At 40.3% G+C, this 25,520-nt stretch overlaps 4 protein-coding genes across 5 annotated transcripts; 2 read left to right on the top strand and 2 right to left on the bottom strand.

Annotated features, from left to right (window-relative positions):
* The first annotated feature begins 4,194 nt into the window (after positions 1-4,194).
* LOC103450372 (uncharacterized) lies at positions 4,195-5,638 on the top strand. Its single transcript, XM_017336353.2, has 2 exons — positions 4,195-4,809; positions 5,569-5,638. The coding sequence occupies exon 1, from the start codon at positions 4,253-4,255 to the stop codon at positions 4,586-4,588; it is 336 nt and encodes a 111-aa protein (XP_017191842.1). The 5' UTR covers positions 4,195-4,252; the 3' UTR covers positions 4,589-4,809; positions 5,569-5,638.
* Positions 5,639-7,145: 1,507 nt separating this feature from the next.
* Positions 7,146-8,773, top strand: LOC103450373 (E3 ubiquitin-protein ligase CIP8). The gene has a single exon (XM_008389708.4). The coding sequence runs from the start codon at positions 7,460-7,462 to the stop codon at positions 8,579-8,581; it is 1,122 nt and encodes a 373-aa protein (XP_008387930.1). The 5' UTR covers positions 7,146-7,459; the 3' UTR covers positions 8,582-8,773.
* A 1,815-nt stretch (positions 8,774-10,588) lies between these two features.
* Positions 10,589-16,553, bottom strand: LOC103450374 (uncharacterized). Of its 2 annotated transcripts, XM_008389709.4 has the most exons (3): positions 16,252-16,553; positions 15,759-15,812; positions 10,589-14,067 (listed from the first exon to the last, which is right to left on the bottom strand). In XM_008389709.4, the coding sequence occupies exon 3, from the start codon at positions 13,993-13,995 to the stop codon at positions 10,942-10,944; it is 3,054 nt and encodes a 1,017-aa protein (XP_008387931.1). In that variant the 5' UTR covers positions 13,996-14,067; positions 15,759-15,812; positions 16,252-16,553; the 3' UTR covers positions 10,589-10,941. The 2 variants fall into 2 exon arrangements, with proteins under 2 accessions (XP_008387931.1, XP_008387932.1); XM_008389710.4 differs by lacking the exon at positions 15,759-15,812 and having other exon boundaries at positions 16,252-16,543.
* Positions 16,554-20,934: 4,381 nt separating this feature from the next.
* LOC103450375 (receptor protein kinase CLAVATA1) lies at positions 20,935-25,097 on the bottom strand. The gene is made up of 2 exons (XM_008389711.4): positions 21,758-25,097; positions 20,935-21,564 (listed from the first exon to the last, which is right to left on the bottom strand). Exons 1-2 carry the CDS (start codon positions 24,318-24,320, stop codon positions 21,206-21,208), a joined length of 2,922 nt encoding a protein of 973 aa, XP_008387933.1. The 5' UTR covers positions 24,321-25,097; the 3' UTR covers positions 20,935-21,205.
* Positions 25,098-25,520: the final 423 nt, after the last annotated feature.

The raw sequence follows: 25,520 nt of genomic DNA, 5'->3' as shown, positions 1-25,520 counted from the left end.
TCTCGTCGGTGAATAATATAACATCTAATCTAATAAAATCTATAGTGTGACACCTATTTGAAATCATCCTAGAAATCTTGGTTACCTTTTTATGCTTTTCGAAGATTGATATCGTTTGATTGAACATGAACTTTCAATTCATAGCATTTGATACAACCTTTCAAATATGTGATGCCTAAGCAATATGTTGTGGTCTCGCTGTTTGCAATGGTTTTTGTAAGGGTTCAATGCTAGGCTTATCGCGTCTATAATTTTTTGTGACAAGTTTGCTCGGAGACACTTGGTTTTAATGGTCTCTTGTGTAGCCGTATAGAGATTTAAAATTATTGCCGTTTTGTGTGAATCATTCCCGGATCATAAAATTAATCACTAGAAAATATGTACTCATCTGACACCTCTTGTACTTGTTGTTCTTGATAATAAAACATTTTATCGCTTCTATTAATAGAAAACAATGTACATAAGCGTTAATGCTCATCTACTTACCGGAGAAGAAAAATCTCTAAATGCGCCATTGCTTTTTGAGTATGATGGAAAACCAAGTACTAAGATTGTCTTTCACCATCTCACTCGTTGTAAACCAACTTAATAATTAAAAAGGTGAGAAGGAAACACTTCAAGCAATCGTAAGTAGCCAACGTAGATAAAAGGGTAAATCTCAGTTTACTACCCTCAAGTTTCATGGTTTTCAACATTTAGTACATGAAGTTTTTTTCGTCGCAAAATCATACATCTGTCAGTCTGACTGTTAAATCTCTCGTTAACTGATGGTGTGACGCTCATATGGACAATGACTGAACGCTACTTGTCATTAAGGGGTCCACGTGGAAATTAAAAATTCAAAAAAAAAATGGTAGTCTTTAACCTCCCCCGAACATCCCTTCCTCCCTTATCCCTCCATTCTCTCATTTGCACATGCTGAGCTTCCTGAGGATTGTGCAGAAACATCAGGCAGCCGAGAGAGACATATCACAACGAACAGCATCGCGAGACTTCGAAGAAGAAGCCCCATTGATGCTATCTTGAAACACAGAAAGAAAACAATAGATTATGTCACATCCCATACCATCTCCATTGTAGCACGATATTGTCCGCTTTGGACATCCCAGTGGGTCACCCATCCTGGGAATGCTCTCGCCTAAACTTGCTTAACTTCGAAGTTTCGATGTACATATAAGGCATATCACCCTCTCTCCGTTGGTTGATGTGGGATATTACAATCCATCCCTTTAGGAGCTTGACGTTCTCGTTGGCACACTCGCACCACATGGCATAGTGGCTCTGATACTATTCAGACACATCCCATATCGACTTCGTCGTAGCACAATATTGTTCGATTTGGGCCCCAGCCACGCCTTCACAGTTTTGTTTCTAGGAACTCACACGAGAACTTCCCAATGGGTCACCCATCATGGGAATGCTCTCGCCCGAACTCGCTTAATTTCGGAGTTTCGATGGATTCCGAAGTTAGTGAGTTCCCAAAAAGCCTCGTGCTATATGGAGGTGGGCATGTACATATAAGGCATATCACCCCTTATCCGTTAGTCGATGTGGGATGTTACAGATTCAGTACCAAGATCAAGTACCCAGGTAGATATTTTAACAAGGCCAGCTAAATACCTGATCTTTACGGCAGTTTGCGACAGAGCTTTTCTGGGTTTCAGCGCAAAGCCCAAAACCTTGACGTATTTTCGTCGGTTTGCGGCAGAGCTTTTTGGGTTTCTTGACAGCCAAGTGGAAGAAGAGCATGCACCGAAAAAAACCCACGAGGAAATACAAATCCCTCACAAGAATTCGCAACCAGAAAACGCGTGATAACCCGACGCTCTTCAAGAATCTCACCATTGAATTCTCTCGCTAACAAAGAACATAGCAGTAAATGGCTTCCCAACAACCCCGAGATACAAATAGGCGGTGAAAGGATCAGAGCTTTAATGGGTCCCGATACCGACCTGCATTTTTGGCCAAATCCGACAGACCAACGCAGAGAAAGATTCAGCTGCGGTTTCACGGCTGTGGAATCCGATTCAGGGATCGGAGAAAAGAAGGAAGGAAACTAAATCCTGTTTAATCAGTATATCTTGTTTCTTGAACGGAAAAATTGGGATTACTGGTTGTGAAAGATAAGCTATGACACCATTTATTTGGGGATTAAAATCCAAAAAATATAGAATAAAATCAAATGGGGAAGAAATATATGAGATAAGCTGCTTGAGATTGCCGATGGCCAACGAGGAGATGTGTACTATTAAGGAGTGAAGCGAAACAACAAGACAAAAAGAATGAGTTGAAGAGGAGATGAGCTGAGGGTTTGGTGGGTTGGTGCAGAAGAGAGAATAGAGGGATAAGGGAGGAAGAGATGGTCGGGGGAGGTAGAAGACGATCAATTATGAGTTGAAGAGGAGAGGAGATGAGGGTTTGGTGGGTTGGTGCAGAAGAGAGAATAAAGGGATAAGGGAGGAAGAGATGGTCGGGGGAGGTAGAAGACGATCAATTTTTTTTTTAATTTTTAATTTCCACGTGGACCTCTTAATGACATGTGGCATCTAGTTATTGTTCACATGAGCACCACGTCATCAATTAACGGGAGACTTAACAGTCAAAATAACGGATGTGTGAGACCGTCCCAAAATTAACACTTTCGGTATGACTTTGAGACGAAAAAAAAATTATATACCAAATGTTGAAAACCACGAAACTTGAAAGTAGTAAACTGAGATTTACACTAGATAAAAATACTACCAACAACACACTGAGATTTACCCTAGATAAAAATACTACCAACAACACACTCATCGTCTCATTGTTTTCAAGCCTGCATGTTATATAGAGAAAATTAATTATCAAAAGAACAATTCTTGTGTTTTCTTTTATGGGGAATACACATATTATGCATTTTGTGAATAACATATCTACATCATATATAAACTTTATAATTGAAATCATTAAGTTTTTTAATATATATTTGAAGATCATTCTTATAAAAAAAATTATGCTAATAAAAAATCACTTAGTTATCCAAATGTATCAAATAAGTAGAAGGTTTATCATGAATATGTTACTTGGTACTCACACTGTCAATTTGTTTCATACATTTAGATGATTAAACAATCTTCGATTCGAATAATTTTGTGTAGAAGTGATCTTCAAATAAGGATAAAAAGTCATAAAATCTATACCGTGAGTATTCATTATTCAAAAGAAATAAGATATGTGAATTTCTTTATGAAAAAATGCAAATATTATCCTTGTGAATTTCGATGGTGCCATAAAACTTTACAAATGTGGTTGTAGCCTAATTATTTTTTCTTTATTTTGATACAAGCCTCTAAACTTATCACACATGCGTGCCCACCAGGAAATGCGAGATCGAATTTTCGCCCGATCAGTTAGGCCAACGTCACTGTATCTGAAAGCCAAGAAAAGCAGCAAAGAGTGCAGCCCAACGACGTCGTTAGGCAGTGTGCTTGGCAAGTCCGGTGCGACCACGTAGAAGGCTGTCATATGTGATACCAAAAAAAAAAAGGAAACGTGGCGTTATCCAGTGGAAAACAAAATCGGCGGGTGTGCGACAGCAAAATTGGCGGGCATTATCTCCATTCTTGATTCTCCCTTGCAAGAAACGCCCGAAACTGAAGATAAGCTCAAGCTTGAGCCTTTTCCACCAAGACAACAATATCAGATGGCAGCTGAGAAACATCAAGACTCTGTTTTCTGATATTTTAAATTGTTCAAATTAACGGAATAAATGGTTAAATTCAAATGCTAGAAGGCAGCGTAATATCTTAATTAATTAATATAATATATATTTAATAACAACTAATTCTTAATTCTTAACAAGAGTAATGAGGTTTAGAAGGCGATGCAATGTCCTATTCAATTAACTTGACATACAATTATACGTGACTGAATATTATTTCTCGACAAATAATAATCGAATTTGAGTGTTAAAACGGCCAACAGTTCTTCACGAAAGAAGATACTCACTGAGCCAACATCACTAACTAATAGTAAAGTGCAATGTTTTGATCAATTGGCCTGTACACGCGATAATGATATTTAGCAAATTTCGTTCCAACTTGTCCAGATTTGCGGTTAAAAGAAGCAACCTTTTGATTAAATCACATAATTGTGGGCCCCCTTAATTTTCTTTTAAATAGCCGGCACGCCACCTTAGACTTGTCAAAGAGAGGTCAAAGAGCAAAGTTGATCAGTGTCTCTCAAATTCACAAACCCCACCCAGAAGCAGCAGATGGCGGTTTCCGACGCGGTGGTTAGGAACTTGACGATGATTTACGTGGCAGTCATTGTCGCGATCAAGGGGTACGGGGTGGCGATTGGGCAGAGCTTCGGCGGTGCCTTTGTGTTAATCCTCTCCACCGCCGTGGTGTGCCTTATCCTGTTCCTGACTCTGACGTGGGATGTCTCCCGCAAACCCACATATGCAGTTCCCGGCGACTACAATCCTCCAGTTGCTCATGAGTCGTGCAAGGGTGGTATTTGCTGGCACGGCGTGGCCGTCCGATCCTCGGCTTCTGATGTCCGTTTGAGGCTCCCTCAACAACTCAGTTGTGGTGGATTTTCGTAAATTTGACAAAGAACAGGGGTAAAAGATAAAATATATATATATATATATATATATATATTGAAGTGGTTAAAATCACTCTCTCTTGGTCGTTGGTGTTTATATGTAGTATATCTAGTAAATACGAACTCCAATATATCGAGGCTTGCTTTTTTGGATGTAGAGAGGGATATGATTGTAAATAAATATTTTCTCTTTTATGGAGATTGTAAATAAATAAGAAGGTTACTAGTCCCACCCCATTGTCCTATTTTCCCACCCACCTTATAATTTCACCTACCATAAAAAGTTAAAAATGAAAAACTCTCTTTTCCCACCCACCCTTATTCCTAATATAACCTTTTATATATCTCTAAAAATTTTTAAATTTTATTTATTAGAATATATAGGATATAAATATCTCTTTAACAAAAAAAAATTGATAAAAATCGGTTAACCATCCCAATTCCAAAACCATCGAAGCAACAGACCTCCAAACCCTATATGCACCATGATCCCTAATACGGCAGCCGAACCAACACCCAAGCTCCACCCCATCCAACCTTCGCAGCACCAACATAGCCTCAAAACTACCCACCTTCATGGGTTTACCCATCTTCCTTCGCTGTACATAATCTCTTTCACTATCAGAATTGGATCGAGATTGTTCACTGTCATGAGAGAAAGGGAAAAGAAAGGAGTTGAAAAGAAGGTAGCCATCATCGACGCCGTTGTGAGGGAGGCGTGTGGTTGTGCACTTGTCGTGGTTATAATAGTGAGAATGGGGTGGGAGTTTTCTGATTTTTTTCGTTTTTTCTTTTTTCTATTATTTTAGTTTTTAATGAAAAAAATCTAACGCTTACGTGACAAAATACAATTGGTTATTGTTTAGGTCCTTACGGTCATTCTCTAAAAGGACATAGTTGTTAATGGAATTTTCACATTTAAGTGGGGTGGGGAAATAAGAAAAGGGGGTGGGTTTAACACTCCTCATAAATAATAAGTAATCCGGACAAGATGATGCGATTTAGCAAATTTTGTGTTATAAATAAATATTGGCCTCATTTTGATTAACGAGTAAACTGTCACTTGACCTCTTGAATTATAACTTCAGTTGAAATTGACCTTTTGAATTATAACTTCAGTTGAAATTAATCTCTTGAATTATAACTTCAGTTGAAATTGACCTCTTGATTTTTTTTTAATTAATCTCTTGAACTATTTGAAATATGCCAATTGACCCCTTATCGGTAGATTTCATCCATTTTTTCGTCAAATTCAAAGGAAAAGTAATTTTTCCTTCATCAATTCTTATTTGTCAACTATAACCAACAATGTAATTATGACATGAGAAAACAAAATAATGTGTAATGACAATGTGAGATGGTCTGTTATGTAAACATTTGGTTTTTTATGTTTTCTCATTATGCTATATATATTTGAATTATTTTGTACCAATTTGTCAAAATTTTATCGACGGTTATAACTGACAAGTAACAATTAATGATGAAATGACCAATCTGCCCTTGAATTTGACAGAATTGATTCTGCAATATAACGACAAGGGATTAATTGACCGATTTTAAATAGTTCAGGAGGTTAATTTATAAAAAATAAAATAAAAAATAGTTAAGGGGTCAATTTCAACTGGGATGATAGTTCAAAGGGTTAAACTGCAATTTACCCTTGATTAATTAAAGTTCAATCGGTGTCCAACAAGGGTACATTGGTTGTTTTTTTTTTTTTTAACAAACGATAGTGGTAATTGTTTAAATTGTTAAATATATAAAAGGAGCCAATGCCAAGTACTATTTTGTTGAAATAGTTGTTGTTTAAAGATTTACAGTGAACGACAATCAACCGATTAATCATGAAGTATTATAGGTCACGCTCATTTCTTGGTGAAAGTGGCCATTCAGAAATGATATTTTAACTTGGGATGTCAAAGATATTGAATCGAAATAAACATAACTTCTTGATGAATATGTGACATTAGCTTTTATTAACACAAAGCAATGTTGGCGACGTGAGAAGGAAAATCACAATAGAGATTTTGAATATAAAGACTTTGGATACAAGCTCATGCAAATGTGTCACTGTGAGTTGCACGATTTATATAAATCTTTTCTATTTAGATACAACGATTTCTTTATTTATTTTACGCTCAGTGATTTGAGTGCCATAATAGTTTTTATTTTTATATAAATGACTTTGGATATTTCAAACGCAACATTTCAAGTACAATGCTGAATAATGCTCTAAACTTAATTTCAATAGTGGAAGGGCTTGTAACTTTAAATTGTTTATATTTTAAAGTACTAAAAAAAAGACGGTGGGTATTAGTCGCTAAAACGTGTGTGTCATAATGTGCAGCAATATTTTTTCGAATAACACTGCTAGATTTTCATCCAAAAAATTTGTTTAAAGACAAATAAAATACTTTAAAATGTTTAGGAGCAATACCTCACATTTGCTTTAGCATTATTCTTAATTGTTTTTTCCTCTATACTGTTTTTTAGTCGCGAATAAAACCTTTCTTATGTATTTAGTTATTGAAAACCCCCTCTCCACAAGAAAAGAGAAAATGAAAACCCTATTATTTATTTAGTTATTGCATTAATGCATTACCAACAACTTTCCAACCCATACATATCCACCGTTGATTGTCTCCTCCACCACAGATCAACAAAATTGTAAGTTTCATCCAACGGGTCAAAATTCATGGGAAAAAACCACCTCGCAGCACCAAAGCAATCCACGTCACACAATTGACAATCTCGGCGCACAGGTCCTCAAGAATCTAATCTGCAGCCCGCACCCAATTTCCCCGCTCCTTCCTTCTTTCTTTTGGTCTTTCTCGGCCGTATCGGACCTCTAATTCCAAACAGAAACCCTATGGCTGAAACTCCATCCCAGACGCCGCGATCTGCGTCAGAGGCCGAGACGGAGACTATGGAGTACTGGTGCTACCACTGCAACAAACGCGTCTCCATTGAAACCGTGGCGAATCTCCCGGATATCGTCTGCCACGAGTGCAAGAACGGTTTCGTCGAATCGATCCGGGCCGCGTCGTATCCGCAGTCGGATCCTCCTTCCCGATCGTCTGATCAGGTCGACGACCCGACTCTAGGCTCACCATTTCTCCAGGTGCTGCGGCTAATCGCTCAGGCGTCGCGTGAGGAGGATGCGCCCCTGTCGCTGCCTCAAAACCCCATGCCTGATGACGATTTCTTCAGGATTGAGATGGACGGGTGGGACAACGACGAGGACGATGACGAGGACGAGGACGACGATGAGCACAGTGTCGAGTTTCGCAACCACGACGGCGAGGGTAACGAAGAAGCCGGACAGGAAGTAGAGGAGGAGGAGGAAGAGGAAGATGATAGATCGGATAACGAGGATGAAGGCGAAGAGAACCAGGAAGATGAGCAAGAGAGAGATGAAGAAGACATGCGACGACGTCGTCGCGACGTGCTTCGTCTCCGCATCCGAGAGATTGCGACCCGAGCGAGCAGCGGGAGGAACCGGATTCTGGATTGGGCCGAGATCTTGATGGGGCTGGAGGACAACTCGATCGAATTCCGGCTCGAAATGCCCGAATCGGACCGGTACATCGGCAATCCCGAGGATTACGTAGATGCAGCCGGCTATGAGGCTTTGTTGCAGACCTTGGCTGAGAGCGATAATGCTGGAAGGAGAGGGTCTCCACCGGCGTCGAAGAATGCCGTCTCGGAGTTACCGTCGGTCAAGATTGCCTCAGAGGATGAGGCCGTGGTGTGCGCCATATGCAAGGATATGGTGAATGTTGGTGAAATGTCGAAGAAGCTGCCATGTGGGCATGGTTACCATGGCGATTGCATTGTTCCTTGGCTGAGTTCCAGGAATACTTGCCCGGTTTGCCGGTTTGAGCTGCCAACCGATGATCCAGAATACGAGGAGGAGAGGAAGAAGCGAGCTGTGACTGTTAGTGCCGCTGGAGCTTCCAGTTCTGGCGGAGATAATTCAATCTCTCATTGATTGAAATCGGTATCACCATTTCTGCAATTCTCATACCTCCTTCATTCCTCCCATTTCCTTGTTGCATTTGTAACTGATTTATATGCTTTTGTTTGCTTATTATTAGCTTAGTAGTCGATTCGAAGAAGAAATTGAAATCTGTTTTCATGTTTTTCCATTTTCTTCTGGATGTAAATAATAATTTGAACTCAATTTTCTGTTGGTGTTTGCTCATGTTTGATTCCGCTGTCTTCTCACATGGTACACAATATCTTGTTTAAACCTTCGTATCTTCCATGGTTCCATGAACATACTGTGTAGAAGCAAATCATGGTAATGCACCTCATTTCTTGTTAGCCCATCGGATGCGTTACTTGTTCATTGCGTCCTTCCACCTTATAACCTTACATGTCCCTCGTTTGCTCTGTCAATGTATGTTCCAGAGTCTAGACCAACATATGATGCTTTGATATGTGTCCTCCATTCGTGAGAGTTTCGGGTGGTGGGAACTCGTGTCTTCTTTACAGAGTTATACATAAGAATTACATTTTGAATTGCAAAACTTGTGAGTTGTATGTGTTCTACCTAGACGTTTTCCATATATATGATGATGTAGTGGTTGAGGTTAGAGTGGTAGCAATACCGGTAAACTTGCTCAACATTTCTGTTCAGAGTTGTAGAATTACCGTTGAGTGGGCTGCATATTCATGGATTTTAAGTGTTACTTGTTACATGTATGTACAGTAAGTCTTTGTTCTCTGTACAACTTGAGTAGTGTGTGTGATTCAGGTTCCCTATGATATTGAACAAATTGTTGAAAGAGGTCGTTTTAGGGTGAACCTTCTTCCAATTCGATCGCGACTTGTCTGTGTTTTGAAACTTTTTGCAATCAGCAGGGTTAATTAGGAAATTCCGTTACAAGGTTAAACTGCCTGATCATTAGTTGTTTTTTTCAATCGTCGGGGCTGACTTTGGTTGGCCAAAATCTGCAGCTGTTACTGCCTTGGGCCCTGTTTTTTTCATGAACTCGTACACCTTGCTGGAACATTTGACGTTGTTCGGTATGTATTTTCCATGGAAAACTAATAAAAAGAGTTTGAAAATTAATGGATTGTTCGGTATGTATTTTCTATGGAACACTTGCAACAGTTAGAACGTTAATGGATTCGGACTGAGGTGTGTGAAAGGCTTGTTGCAAACTTCAGGCGAGAGAGTTTGCGAATTGAATCTATCAAGACGAGTTGACCCTTGCCATACTTTACATACATACGTTACGTTGCTTCCAATCAAAATGAAATTTAAAAGCTAGAGGTGCGGTCGAAATTCTATAAAATTAAAAAAAAAAAAAAAAGTGGTCTTATGATGGATTTTATAATAGTTTTATGATGGCTTTTGAAAATTCTAAAAAATTAAAAAAAAGATGGTTTTATGATGGATTTTCTAAAAGTTTTATGCTGGCTTTTGAAAAATTCACAAAACTAATTGAAAACCATGAAATATTGACACAATGATTTGTTAGGAGATTGACAAACAATCGGTCTTTATCTTTAAAGTACATAATATTATTTGTTATAAAAAAAAATCCGAATCTCGTGAGTACTAATTTATTATGGCAGTCCATGATGTCTCAAATTAAGTAAATAATATTGTCGTATTAAAAATAAAACTTGATTACTAAACAAATTAATTAAAATACAAGCCGGGCTCAGAACTACCGAGTACCGAGCATATACCTGAAAACCTGACCATATTGGGCCAAGTTTCGTGGGCTGGACATGCACTTTCCGTTGAATGCAAATATACTTTTCCTCCTTTTGTTTTCTTTCAAAAATATACTCGTTTTCTTAACACACAGGTAATAGGGACCCGACTAAATGAAAGGATAGAGTTATTTCCCGCCTATTTTTACTTCTCATACACCCTTATTAATTTTTTTACCATTGATCTTTTTCAATTATCCAATCCAACGGTAAAAAATTGAGAGAGGTGTAAAAAGAAAAACGAGTGTGGATAGCGCACGACCCAAAATAAATAATGTAGGGATTTGTTCCTATAATTTGTGTGATATACATGGAATGGAAGAGAAATTACAGCTACATCGTACCAAAAGTATCCTATGTTTTGCACTGCACTGTCCTCTATGGAACACTTAAAAGAGAAAACAGAAACAAAAAACCAATAAATTAAAAACAAGAACCTAATTTCTTCCTTGAGAAATTAATCACATTAATATAATGTCACCTTGATAAAACTCCCTCCAACTTTTATTCGGTTTCTACTAAAGCAAATGAGCTCGCCCGCTTCTAGATCGCCTATATCAATCTACTTAGAAGGATTTATGAAACTGATCCAAACAGATGTCGGGGAGTAGTTAAAGACTTCTATCTCCACGGCGGCGGTTGCTGCTGCTGTTGTCTGTAGCTATACGGGTATGCTTCCCACCCGCCATCTGGTTCCTTCCTTTTCCCACCAACCGTAGAACTTGATGGGGGTTGTGAGTTATTCCTCAAATGATCCTCCATAGACCTTCCCTGACCGTGAATGAAAGGCTGCCTCAGGCCCACCGAGTCCCTATTGCCTCCCTCAACCATGAAGCCCGAGTTCAGATCAAAACTGGGGCGCGAGGGCCCAGCACCATTTATCACACCATTTAGACCTGGTTGCGCACCAGTCAAATTCATGATGAACGGTGACTGAGAGAACTGAGGAGGAACAGCTGACGGAGAGGCCATAATTTGCGGTACAACTGGGGCTCCTCTAGAATCCACCATGTAGGGGATTGTGCCACCAGGTCCATACATGGCTGAGGAGAACGACATGGCAGGCCCAGTTGCCAATCCATTGTAGCTGAAAACATGAGGGTGAGAGTAAGGGACTGTTGAACCCATGTCCATAAAGCTTCTAGTTCTCGCCATGGTAGCTTCTGTTGCGATCTCAATAGCCTTGCCGTTTGCCAGGGACAGATTCTGGGAGGCATCTTTTCTGTTTATCTGGACTCTGGTACCCATGATAGAAATAACTGAAGCATCCTGTTTAGGACATCCATATGCATTTGCGTTTTGAAAAGACTTACCCGGCCCATGATCTACAGAATCATTATGAAAAAATGGCCTGTCATTCAAATCAAAATTCCTCATAGAAGGCTGCATTGATGAAGATGATGAAGCAGGAGATGGGCTGCGACGGCCAACACGGTTGAACAAGAACTGTCCTTCTACCCTTGAATCCGATGGTAAGGCATCAGCATCATCATCAATACGATTCAGATCCAAATGGGGCCTCCCTGATCTATTCTGATTCACTTCCACTGAAGATTCCCCAGAAGGAAGGCCAGATGGCACTGGAATTTGTTTTCCTAAATCATCACCACCCTCAGCCACATTCAGATCAATGTCGAGGTAATCCTGCCTCTGCTTTGAGCTATCACTGGTGGCCCCTGTAAGATTCTTATCGCCATCTGAGAGTCTGCGAGGAGAAGCTCGGCGAAAAGCACTATTTGGAGCAGATCCTATCCACCCAATAGCCCCTTCAAACTGCAAACGGGCTCCAGGTAAACTAGCAGCTGCTACTGGTCTTGAAACGGGAATTGGTGTAGAGACAGGATTTACTGGGCGATCCATTTCATCAGAGCACACTTCTTGATTTAGATCAAAACTACAAAGACCCTTCTCTGGGTTAACTTCTGGTTCTTGAACTGCTTCAGTTACCTGAGAGGACTCCATGTCAGGATTCACCTCTGGCGAATGACTATGTGGAGCAGTGCCCGGATTTTCTGAATTGACCATATGGTCCTCCCTCACAGGATTTGCCTCTGCAGAATGACTTTGTTCAGTTGGCACCTCCTTTGGTGAAGCGGGTAAGTCCTGTTCTGCATTTATAGAGTCTGGGCTGTTGACCTGTCTGAGTCCACCTTCTGCATTTTTCTCCGAAGATGAACTGCAGTCCGGTTCTTCTCTTTCATATTCTTGGGCTACCCGTCGAGCAACTTCTAGAGCATCAACCAACCCATACTCAAGTTCAATATCAGACCTTCTTTTATCAAATGTGTCAGGACTTTTGGCATCAATTGCTGGTTTAGGATACTCATTAGCAATTGTCAATTCCTCATCTTCATCGCTGGAATGCTCCTTATCTTCATCAATAGCCATCTTGGAAGAAGTCTCCAAATCTTCAAGTTTTCCAGAAATACTACCATTCCCAGATGAATCTTGCGGAGTGTTTGAACAGCATTCACCCTCTTGAACTGTAGTACTGCAATGATTGACAGATCTTGTATCATCCACCACACCCTTTGGATCAGATGCAGTTGTCCCTTCACTACCAAGAGCAGTAAACTTTTGACAAGAATCGTCGAGATTGGCATGTTTTTGCAAAGCAGAATCAGTTGCCACATCCTGGGAAGTAACACCATCAGCACCTGAATAAACACTCCCAGTTTCCAATAGACCAGACCCTGAAGAGATGTCTGTCACACCCAACTTCTTCGGGGAACTGTTGACTTTGTGGTCCTGATCTTCATTTTTTGACAACCCATTCAATTTTGGACTGTCGGACTGTTCATCAACACTGCTCAGTTTTGCTACTGGAAAAATAGAAATTCCAATTGAAGTGGTCCCTCCCACAGAACATATAGAGGATTCATCTTTTATAGGATTTTCTTGAATAGGGTTGAACACAACAGCAGAGGCCAATGTATCTGGAGATCCATCTTTGATGTAATCGCTGTCTAAAAGCTTGTGGGTTGGGGGAGACTGTTTGTTACAAGGTTGTATGGGTAAAGTATCAGCACTTTCTGGTAGAAGATCACCCGAAGTCCTTAATGGCAATACTTCATTTTGGGCAGGTCCTGATGAGTGATTTTCTCTGTGATCACCTACTTCTGAAGTAACATTTAAAGCAGATGGCTTAGAATCTTCTTCCAAAATCTTAGAACTCCCATCATCTGGTAGAACCCCAGCATTCACAACATCAACTTGAACTGCATCACCATCCTCCTTCCAGCTATCAAACAGCAGTCTCGCTTGATCCTGAACCGTTGAGCTTTTGTGGCTAAGAAGACTCTTCACAGTACTCCAGATCCCTGAAGATAATGACCTCTTATTGTGTATATGCAGCTTTTCAAGTGCTCGTAACAGAGCAGTTATTGACTCTTCTACAAAGTTCTCATTTGTATCTTTACCTAAGTTTTTAGCATCTTTTAGCCATCTATCAACAAACATGAGTCCATCTAATTGAATAAAAAGATCAAGACAATCTTTATTCTCTGTGGCAGCAATTGTGCTTGCAACAGCAGCCCACTGCCGGGTTGCATCACCAATATTATTCACAACAGAATCTTTCTCACTCTGCATTACAGTGACCAGCTCCTGAACTCGCGACAAGGCTGTGAGCCCATCTTTCATCTCAGTTAAGGTAAAGAAATCTTCGAGAGTCATGGTGCTTTACATGGCATGCTTACACTCAAAGAATTCCATGCAGAACATCAATGCTTTAATTTTCATTCAGAACTGCATTAATTACAAATGGTCATGTCAAAAGTCAATTAAAGAACATACACAGAAATTAATACCAGCAATACAGAATAACCAATTTACCGTGTCTGTAGTACAACCAAAATATAACAGATAATGATGACTTCCCTTAACTGGTTTGCAAGACAAAGTAGAACAATCTCAGAAAAAAGCCTTTTGATCAGGCAGGCAGTGCCTCAGGGCATGGTTATAATTAATGATTTTTACACCAACTTCAAATAAGTTCCTCTAATTGTGCAACAAAATATTAAAACTTTGTGCATATTCTACGCTTCTAGTATCCTTAGGCCAAGAGAACACGATGATTTGAACTAAATTACAGATTCAAATAAATATTCACCTACATCTAACTGGGCAAGTATAAGAAGTTTAAACCAATTGATTGTCCCAAGCAATACAAAGTCCGATAAGTGTAAGAAATACTCTATAGAGAGCTGAAGACTAAGTGTAAATGGAATAAGATAAATTTTAATTAAACAATCTGTGATACACAATCAATAAAAAAAATAACATTATGTGAAAACTCTAACTTAAAGAAGGAACATTGATCCAGATCAAGCTTGGCAAGATGGAATACCCGCAAACCCAATTAGTTGATACCATTTAACACTACAGAATTAAATGAACTCAAAAAATTTATAACTAAACTATTCTTTCAAATCAAGAAATTAGGAAATAAGGCATGGAACAAGCATGAGCTTGAACTATAATTAAGTAAACCTCAAGTGATGCATCACCACCATTTCCAAATTACAACCATGCAGGGATAAGATGACAATAACATAAGCAAGAGAGGAAAAGGTTGGGTACAACCAAGCTAAGAAAAAAATTCCAAAAATAAAATGTCAACTTATGATGATCCAACAAAGACAAGCTGTATTTATACTAGAAGTACTCCTTTCAGGTACATTTCCTATCCGACAGATTCACAAATGAACTATTTCTCTCTCTTACAGAACTCCACTCACAAAATCTAGAACTAAGTGACCAATGTATCAACATTGATGTTCCCACTTGACTCATTTCTAATGCTGGTTGAATCTGCGGTTATACCAAAGTTCAGATGCAAGATTCACATATTTAAATCCAGTATATTAACCCATTGTAAATAATAGCCTAACAAAACTTATTGCTAGACTGTTAGATTCCTTGACCAGACGACCATAAACTTATTATACAATCAAGTATGATCAAATTTCATGTTTAATAGATAAAAGTCTTCAACTAGCCCACATAAGTGCACGTGCAGCCAAACAATGGATTAATAAACGAGAAGTTTTTCAAAGAGTGTGAAACACATACAAAAGCAATCGTCACTAAAGTTCAAAGAAACAAATAAACTGTAAGAAATGTGATCTGTAATTGTGTAAGCTGGCATAAACATACAGAAAATAGCCTACTCTCACAAGAACAACATCTAGTGTTCTTATGTCTATTCCACATAGAGTCATACAAAAAATGAAGCTACGCTGTTCAGTATATATCATGAAATGGAAGTCGTATTCAAAGTGTAAATTTTGCTTCTCAACGAATTTAAAAATGCAGATAATTGATCATCCAAGCACGCTCACGATAAAAACATCATGCACATGCACAAAACATATTTACATATAGCAAATCACAAATCTCTCATTAAACCAATAAGAGAGGGAGAGTAGAACCTCTACCTGATGAAGATTGGAGCTTTCGGATCACATTGACAAATACGACACAATCTAATCCTGAAACAACCGAATAGGCAATAAATTCAACGCCCGAAGAAAAATTACGAAGTGTATAATATGATAAGGGGAAAAAATTTACAGACACACACTGAATCATACTGTAAAACCCAGGCTGAAACCACTAATCATATAGCTCCATTGATTTGGGTATAAGTATGTGCAGTAAAATCCAAACAAGGCAAACCCTAGTACCCAAACTAGCGATGTGAGAGCAAAGAGGATCAAAATCCCACCTTTCCATGCTTCGGACGAACGAGAAGTGATGTGAAATATTACGGATATGGAAAATTTAATCAGGATTACGAGAATTAATGCCGCGAGATATGGTGCTTAATTAAGGCTAATTCCAAATTGGAATCGAATTTAATTTAATTAAACAAAATTATAATGCAAAATAGCAAAAAATTAGAAGCAGCAGTGTCGTCGTCTACTTTACCTTCGCGAACAGAAAAAACCCTAGCTTTGACACAGTCCAATTGAGAAGCACCTCCGCTCTCTCTGTCTCTCTCTCCTCTGTGTATGTGCTGGGCTTTCTCTCTCTAATCTCGTATGATTTCTCTCTCTCTCTCTCTCTCTCTCTCTCACCTCCCCTGTCTCTCCTCCGTAAAACCCTCGCTTGGTTCTCTGTGAAGCTTTTTTCGAACCACAGAGAGAAACGAGAGTCTACCGTTTCCGCCTCTTGTTTTTTTCTTTTTCCAGAAATTCTGAATTTAATTTCGTGTTTTGTTAATTTTTCCAATTTTATTTTCTCACGCTTTCTTCTAATTGGAACCGGGAAAACGCACGTGCAGCGCGTGCGAGGGCGGGCCGTGACGTGGCTGGGCCGCGTGGACCGGGCGGCGAGCTCGACCGTTGAACCGTTTAAGTTTTTTTTTTTTTTTTTTTGGGAACAAGATGAACCGTTTAAGTTCTGCTCGGTAGGGGAGCGTAAAAGTGATAGGTAGGTGCACCGAAGACCAAAACTGTCAATTTTGTTGACGTGGTCTAAAACTAAATACAATGGGCTGAAAAGGAGAGGGGCTTAACCTTGCCACTTTCACGGGGTCCGTCACAGTCACTTGTTGTGCACACATTGTCATTGAGTTTTGTGGAAGGCAACAAAATTGTTAGGGGGTCCCTCCGGTGAGGTCCTACTAAGAAATTGACTCATGTGAAAAAAATATATATATTGTTAATTCTAACTTTGTGGTGGAGCATGTTCATAGTATTAGGGTTTGTTTCCAAGTGTTTTTAAAATGAGTGCAATTTTTTTAGAAAAAAGTTTTTGTGTTTTAAAAGCATTTGAAGTGCTTCATGAATCTTCTAGGAACCACTAAAGCGTTTTTTTAAATTCACTTGCGTTTTTACAAATGATTGATTCTATAAAAAAAAATTCACCAAAAATGTTTTCAATCATTTTAAATAATCATTTAGTTTAAATTGAAATTTCCATTAAATTTCATCTATAAGAAGGGGAAAAAAAATCCTTCCATTTCATTTTCTATGATCAACAAAAATAAAAAATAAAACGCTTAATTAGCTACACTCCTCTAGAACTTCATTTTGATCTCATTTTGCCCCTATAACTCAAAAATCACAACTTTATTCCATGAAACTCAAAATCATTCCACTGTAATTTGTGGACTCTCTTTTCTTTTTGAAACTTAAAGGTCGCCTCATAAAATATATATAGGACCCAACATCCAATAAAACTATGTCATATTTACAACAAATTTAATTATAAATTTTCTTTATGAATTAACATTTAACAATAAAAAAAATTATTAAATTTTAAAAAAATTAAAGAGATAAAAATTAAAAATTAAGAAACTGCGGACGAAAGTTTGAATTTTAATTTGACCCTGGACACGGTCAAGCTGCCAACGTATTTATTTGAAAAATAAACATTGACCAACTTGCCAACAAATTTGTTAGTGAATAAACAACAATAAAAAATAAAGACCTTGGCCAAATGGCGTCATTTGGTTAATGACCTCTTGAAAAAATCACCATCACTTTCGTTGGCAAACCATTTTCATTTTTGTAATAAACTATAGGGATGTGATATCCACACACATTTTTTTACTTCTTCCACATCTTTTTAGTTTTCGGCCATCAGATCGGAAGAATTGAAGAAGATCAACGGATATAAATTAACAAATGATGTGTAAGAAGTAAAAAGAAGTGTGTGGATAGCACACCCCTAAACTATATTATCTATACTAAAGGGATGAGTGAATGGCTAATTCTTATCCTGGTATAGTCATAATAATGTGATTCAACTTCTTTTTTGGCGAGAATCGAATCTAAAACATCTCACACTTACAAATGAAGAAGAATATCTCTAGACCATAGATACAAAAGAATTTTGTAGGCGTTGGCTCTCGTATTTTGTAGATGTTTCTGTATAGAGGTGTGCTATCCACCCATTTTACTTTTCACACACCCCTTGATCATTTCTGTCTGTTGATCTTCTTCAATTCATCCGATCCGACGGTCGAAAATTTAAAAAGTGTGTGATAAGTAAAATGGGGTGTGTGGATATCACACCCCTCACTGTATATAGCATTCAAGAGATTGTAAAACTAAAATCAAGTGTCCCACAACATTAAGTAATCATGTTGGACAATTACAGGTGAAAAGATTAGTCTAATCAATTAGGATTGAGACGTTTGATGGAATCAAATATCCCATTATTTTGTCACTGATCAGTTTTTCAAATGCCCCATATGGATCTAAGGTCTCTCTCGTTTCGATAATGTTACTTGTAACATAACATCTTAAGATATTCAATTTGACTAAACAATTTTAAGACACTTGGATCTCGTTTGGCAGCCCGTATAAGAAATCGAATAGGTTAAGTTATACAGAGCCGGAAGTTTGGTGCAACTATGTACTAAATAATACCCGTATTACTTAAACTAGGCCCACATCTTTTCTACGGTGTATGCTCGCTTATTTATCCTTCATAGACCTATCTATTATTTAGTCGGGTCGGTGTCCTCGCTCTATCGTCTGGCTCTCTCGCATCGTTCTACAAACTCACTTCCGTTGCCATCGTTAATCCCAGGTTCTTCTTGTTGAGAGTTGCCCCACATTGGTGAGGGACAAGGTTTGCTATGTGCTTATATGATATTAAGCTACTCCCTATATTGCCAATTGGTTTTATGATGAAACCTCAATTTCATCGTGGTATCAGAGCAAGGTTGTCCACTTGTGAAGCCCAACGGCCACACGCGCTCCACGTCACCCAGTTGTTTCAACGTGTAAGCTTGAAAATCCACCACATATGGAGGGGCATGTTGAGAGTTGTCCCAACAAGGTTTGCTATGTGTTTATATGATCTTGAACTACTCCCTATATTGCCAATTAGTTTTACAGTAGAACCTCAATTTCATCACTTCTTCGCCCTTCTCCTTTCTTCTTATTCATTTTGCACTTCATAGCTGTCGCCCTCCTTCTCAATTTCTCGTCATGGTTGTCACCCTCCTCTGCAGTTCATAGTCACGAGACCCGCACGGGTTTGCGTGCCATCGATCTTGTATTTGAACTAGATCCGACTGAAACCCACGTCGTCGGAGCACCGCCTGCATTCACCTACTGCCCAACATCATTGTAGCACCGTTGGAATTGGGTTGACTCTTCATGGAAAGAAATGCGAGAGATCAGGGAGCAATCTCACATGCATAGAACATTTGGGACGAAGTCTTATGCTATTAGGTATAGGGTCTATGCTGATTCTGCTGTCCATCCCATTTGATGTGGTGAATCCTGGGGAATCCTATGCGGTGGAGAAGATATGGGGAAGAAATTATTTTTTTTTAATTTGATTTAAATAAAGGACAAATAGAAAATGCAATATCAATATTATTTTTATTTAATTTGATGCATTTGGTTGTTGTGAATTTTTATCCAAAAGAATTCCTTTTTTTCATTAGTCATCAAATTTTTTAGTCAAAATAATATAATCCGATCTCTTATCCGATACGGTAATAAACAGATTATAAATAATATGGTCATTAGTACGATACTGCACCAAACACCGATTAATTTAGTCAGTACAGTCCGGTGACAGATTATCCTATCTGACTGAAATAGTTAGTACAATTCGAGTTGTCAAATGAGGCAACTATTCGAATAAGGCAACACTCACAGTGAGTGAGGTTATGTGGAGTCGAGTGTGATTAAAATACAAAACACTTGATTTTTTTAAAAGTGCCCTAAAATAACATGGTTATAAACGAATACCCGAATTTTTCTCGTATGATAGAAAGGTAATTCAAGCATGTAGACAATTTTAAGAGATAATAGAGAAGAAACAATGAGAGAGAATGCTAACAACTTTACTTGTGGTTTCTTAATCTCATCCTTTGCTTCCAAAACACCGGAATTTCTTGGTTCACCGTCAGGAACCTCAATAACCTCGCGCTCTTTAGTTGACACAATGTTTTCCTCGGCGATGTTGATGTTGGAAAGTTCAATAAATCCTAGAAGAAACAGGAAAACTTTTAAACAAGTAAAATAAGAGAATGCTAAGAACTTTACACTCATTCGATACTTGACTTTGCTCGTCGAAAGAATACTATCTTTATTTTCATATGCAATTATGGGATGGATTACTTTGGATCAGCTGTTGATCCAAATCCAAAGTTTATGCCCCGCATATAGGGATTTAAACAGCAGGTGTGTTTCCACCCGTAGACCTATTATGCAATCGAATGTGACGGCCCACAACTACAATTACTCTTGCTCTTGAGCTTCCAAATGCTTACTTCGGAGGGATTAAAGTCGCGTTACCTACTTGTATTAGAGGAGGACAAGGGCTTTACTCTATTCCTTCCTATTTCATATCATACATAGGAACTACTATCTCTAAGTCCAGAATAGCGGCCTTGGTTCGACTCCTAGCTCGAAACGCTGCCAACTCCTTACGGAGGGTTAAAGTTGTTTACTTGCTAGCTGATAAGTCAGAGGCTTCTGAATCTCATCCTCAACAGCCACAGCACTGATATCCTATGGTGATGGAGATGAAGCAGGCGAAGCTCTCCTGATTACAACAATAAATATAGACAACAATTCAGGGAAAATAGAAGCTTAATACAAAATCCTATTGGGGAAATCAAGCAGGCAATAACCAAAATTTAGAACGATATATCATTGTATTAGAAGAATATAAGAGCCGAGAAAACGCTAATTTGTTGGTTCTAACGTAACTACGTAACAACATAGAACTTAAACCCAAAGAACAAATAACCAAAATCACATTACATTACAACAACAAAACGTAAAACGATACATTTACAACGATGAAGCAAAAATCGACTACTTGTTTATCTTTTGCACATAATTATTTCACTTTCGGGTGCTGCGCTTTTATTTACTCAAAAACATTGATCCAGAAGATTATCGAATCAAAGGTTAAGCAGGCTCGGAGTTGGAGCCGCGGGCGGAGGATTGGTGAGCATGTGCACCACTTCCCTCATCGTTGGCCTGGCGGAGCTCTCATCCTCTACGCTCATCATGGCAATCTTGAACAGGTGTACCACGCCTGCCAGTGGGTACCCGGAGAGCCTGTGGTCGACCACCGCCAGTACCGACGCTGCATCAGATGGCTGAGAGAGCTCCGATGTTGTCTTCCTCACCCATCTTACTATGTCCACCCCGTCTCCGAATTCTCCCACCGGCTTCCTCCCTGCTATTAACTCCAGCAGCACCACGCCGAAGCTGTACACGTCGCTTTTTTCGTCCACTTTCAATGTGTAGGCGTACTCTGTTCGTACCAACACATGCAAAAAGGTCAGATCACATGCAAACACATTGAAATTGAGTTGGACTGAATTCTTAGTTTGTTGGTTTTTTTTTTTATTAAAACTTTGGTAACCTTCAAAGAAAAATTGGCAATAAATACTTCAAGAATTTAATTTCATTGCTCCTGAAGAAAAAACATTTGCCAATTAACATACCTGGGGCAATGTAACCATAGGACCCAGCAACGGAAGACATGCACTCGGACGCCCCAGCATCCTGCAAAAACTTAGCGAGCCCAAAATCCGCAACGTGGGCTTCCAAATCCGAGTCCAGCAAAATATTATTGGACTTAACGTCCCTGTGAATAATCAGCGGCGAACAGTCGTGGTGGAGATAACACAGCCCCTTGGCAGCCTCGACGGCGATCCTGTACCTCCTCTCCCACTGCAAATGCCCCCCTTTCGGCCCATGCAGCAGCTCCCCCAAGCTCCCATTTGGCATGTACTCGTACAGCAGCAGATTCGTGTCCTTGTTCGACACGTACCCCAACAGCCTCACGATATTCCGGTGCCGGATTCTTCCCAGAGTCTTTATCTCGGCCGAGAAACCGTGGTCGTTTCGCCCGGTTCCTCGCCCGACTAACCGTTTGATCGCCACGTCAACGCCGTCCGGCATCGACCCGCGGTACACGATCCCGGCGCCGCCTTTCCCTATGATGTTCTCTTCTTTAAGGCACTCGAGGACGTCCTCTGCTCCGAAATCGAGGCGCTGGAAGGCGGTGAGACGCCACACCAAAGATTTCTGGATTTCACTCTTACTCATCCGGTAAGCCGTTATGAACAAGAATAACAGAATCGTACAGAGTCCGATGACGATAAGAGCGATCTTGGAGGTAGCGAACGGTTTGCGGCTATGGAACGACGGACACTGGACGCGGCGCGGGGAGCAAAGATAGGGGTTTCCCGCAAACGACGTGTCGTTGAAGACCAGAAACTGTCCGCCGGTTGGGAGCCTGCCGACGAAATTGTTGTTGGAGAGGTCGAGAGTCGTGAGGCTCGTCATGGATCTCATTTCGGCGGGAATTTCTCCGGTGAGTTGGTTTCTGGAGAAATTGAGAATGCTCAGGACTTTCAGCTTCGCAATTCCTCTCGGGATTTCGCCAACCAAATTGTTTCCACTGAGATCAACGGACGTCAGGGAGGAACAGCGGGAAATGGACTCTGAAATGTCGCTGCTGAGGTTGTTGGCGCTGATATTGATCTTTGATAGCAACTTTAAATAAAAAATTTCCGTCGGAATTTCACCGGAAAATCTGTTCATCTCCAGGGAAAGAGTTTGCAGACTCTTGAGATTACCAATCGCCGGCGGAATTTTCCCGGAAATGTGATTTCCCGAAAGTGTGAGGATTCCAATATTGCCCCCAGAAATTTGCTGTGGCAATTCGCCGGACAAGAAATTGTCGTTTAGCTCGATCATGATCAAATTGGGCAAACTGAATATCCCAGCTGGAATCGTCCCGGTGAGTGTGTTCTTCATCATTCGGATTTTCACCAGCGAATTGCACAGCCCGAGTTCCTCGGGAATCGGCCCGAAAAAGTGATTTTCCATTAGAATTGCCGTTTTCAAATTACCTCCTTTGCACAAATCCCGCGGAATCAGCCCGGTGAGGTGGTTTCCGGTGACATCGAGGTCCTTCAGCCTGCCGTTCCGGCCGAGGTTCTCCGGCAGCTCGAATGTGAAGTTGTTCTCCCAAATTTGAAGCACCTCGAGATGAGGAAAATCGCCTACGAACTTTGGAATCGGACCGTAGAGATTGTTCTTGTACAGATTGACCAGCGTGAGGTTCTTGAGCTCCGAGAAGCTCTCAGGTATCTCTCCGGTGAGCTCGTTGATGGAGAGATCCAGAGACATGAGCATGTTCAACGCCGAGAGCTGCGGCGGAATGCTGCCGCTGAGGCGGTTCACCTGCAAAAAAAGAGAGTGCAAGTGTTTCAAAAGGCTGAGAGTGGTGGGGATGGGACCCACGAGGTTGCAGCTGCTCATGTCGAGGACTTGCAGCGAGCTCACCGACCCCAACTCCGGCGGAATTCCGCCGTCGTAACTGTTATAGTACCCTACGTACATTTCCCTGAGATTCTTCAACCTACTTAAGCTCGCCGGTAACTTTCCGGTGAGCAAATTACCGTTGAGTCCCAAATACTCCAAGCTCTGTATCTCCGAGTAATCCTCGGGAATTTCGCCGGTGATGTAGTTCCCGCCAAGATGGAGGTGCTTGATGTTTTTGAGACTGACGAGCTGAATGGGAAGTGTCCCATTGAAGTTGTTGTTGTAGGCATCGAGGACTTCAAGGTCCGTCATCCCGAGCACGATTTCGCCGGGGAAGCTGCCGCTGAACGCGTTGTTGGAGATGTTCAGATGCTTGAGAGAGGTGAGGTTGGCCATCTCGGCCGGAAGCCTCCCGGTCAAGTTGTCGTCGGTAATTTCGAGGTTGACGAGCTTGTCCAGCAGCCCAATCGCCGCCGGAATCGTGCCGAACAGGGGAATATTCGAAACATTGAGAGCAACGACTCTGGAGTCGCGGTCGCATAAAACACCAGAAAAGAAGCAGTGCGAGGACGAAGAGTTCCAGTCCTCGAGCCCAGAACCTTTGGGGCCGACCATTGCGGCCTTGAGCTTCAACAGCGCATCGAGGTCGCGGTGTCCGCCGCAGGGGGCGGAGCAAAGCAGTAAAACGACGAAACAAAGGGGGAGAATTCGGCGGGGACTGGAGGTTACCATAATCAATTAAGTAATTTTCGTTTTTTCAGTTCTTTGTTTTAGAGGTAGCGTTTACTGGTATATATGCAAATGCGCAATGTGGAGGACAGAATCAGAGACGAAGAGGACGGGAAATTAAAAAAAGGGAAAAATTGGATGAGAGAGAGAGGCTGGCTCCAATTCTTCATAGCTAATAAGCTACGCTTGTAGCTAGCCCTCTATCTGGTAAGACTGGGAGGGCAGTTTGGGTGGTGGGCCCCGCCATACACTTATCAGTTCACGGTGCGGTTAAACCGATGGTTAAGTCTCTGCGTGTGGAGTGTAATTTCCATATTCGTACTGCTACTGTGCTACTGGTTGGACCGCAGAGGACGGGGAGATTGACGGTGTTAAAGGGGGTTGGTACCCTCTGCGATTCTCAATAGGATAGGTGTGTTTTGACGGCCTGATATGAAGGTCTCGCTCAACCTCACCCTCTTTTTTTTGTTTTTTTTTTTTTACGGTTACGGTTACAGTTAAATTACGTCAATATTTTATATTATTTTTATTTTTATTTTATTATCTTTATAAAAAATTAATATTATTTAACTGTGATCGCACAAAATAAGAAAAGACATAAGTGTATAAGAAGTGGGAGGGCGAAGAAGCCGGGTCCCTAGCTCAATGCCAGAAAATACTTGATAATGTTACTGGCGGTCGCAGAGCTATCTAATCTCTGCTCTCTCGCGTCAGTTCCCTCTCTTCTTACTTTGACGTCCTTAATCTCATTAATCCCGCCATTATCCTAATTTAAATATATTTTTCTTTTCAAGCGGCCAGCTCGTCGGATCAAGTGACTGTCCGACTATGCATTGTCCTCTCTTATTCTTTGTCTTTGTCCCGTTTGTTTCCCTTTAAAATTGTTTAAAAAGAGCAGACAGAGATTATTCTCGGACAAATTTTTACATCAAAGGAGACGAACATGGGGTAAGATAGGACCAAAAATACAAAAATTATTACTTTTGTTATGAAAGTTGTTGTATGAATAATGTCGTCTGAGGCAAAGTTGACACGTCTCTGCGGTCTTTTAATTTTTTTGGAATTTAGCGTTATATATGTGTTTCGATTATGGGCCAGTGATCAGAACCGAAGGTCGATGTGGATGCTACCTTTCTAAGAAATGAGGATCCGAATGGGCTTGGGGCAATGCTGGGCCCAGATTAAAGACTGTCTGTGTCTTTT

Source organism: Malus domestica, chromosome 15 (assembly GCF_042453785.1).
Source record: "Malus domestica chromosome 15, GDT2T_hap1".
NCBI classification, from domain to species: Eukaryota; Viridiplantae; Streptophyta; class Magnoliopsida; order Rosales; family Rosaceae; genus Malus; species Malus domestica.
Note: the sequence above shows the minus strand (reverse complement) of the source record. Positions and strands in the feature narration are given on the sequence as shown.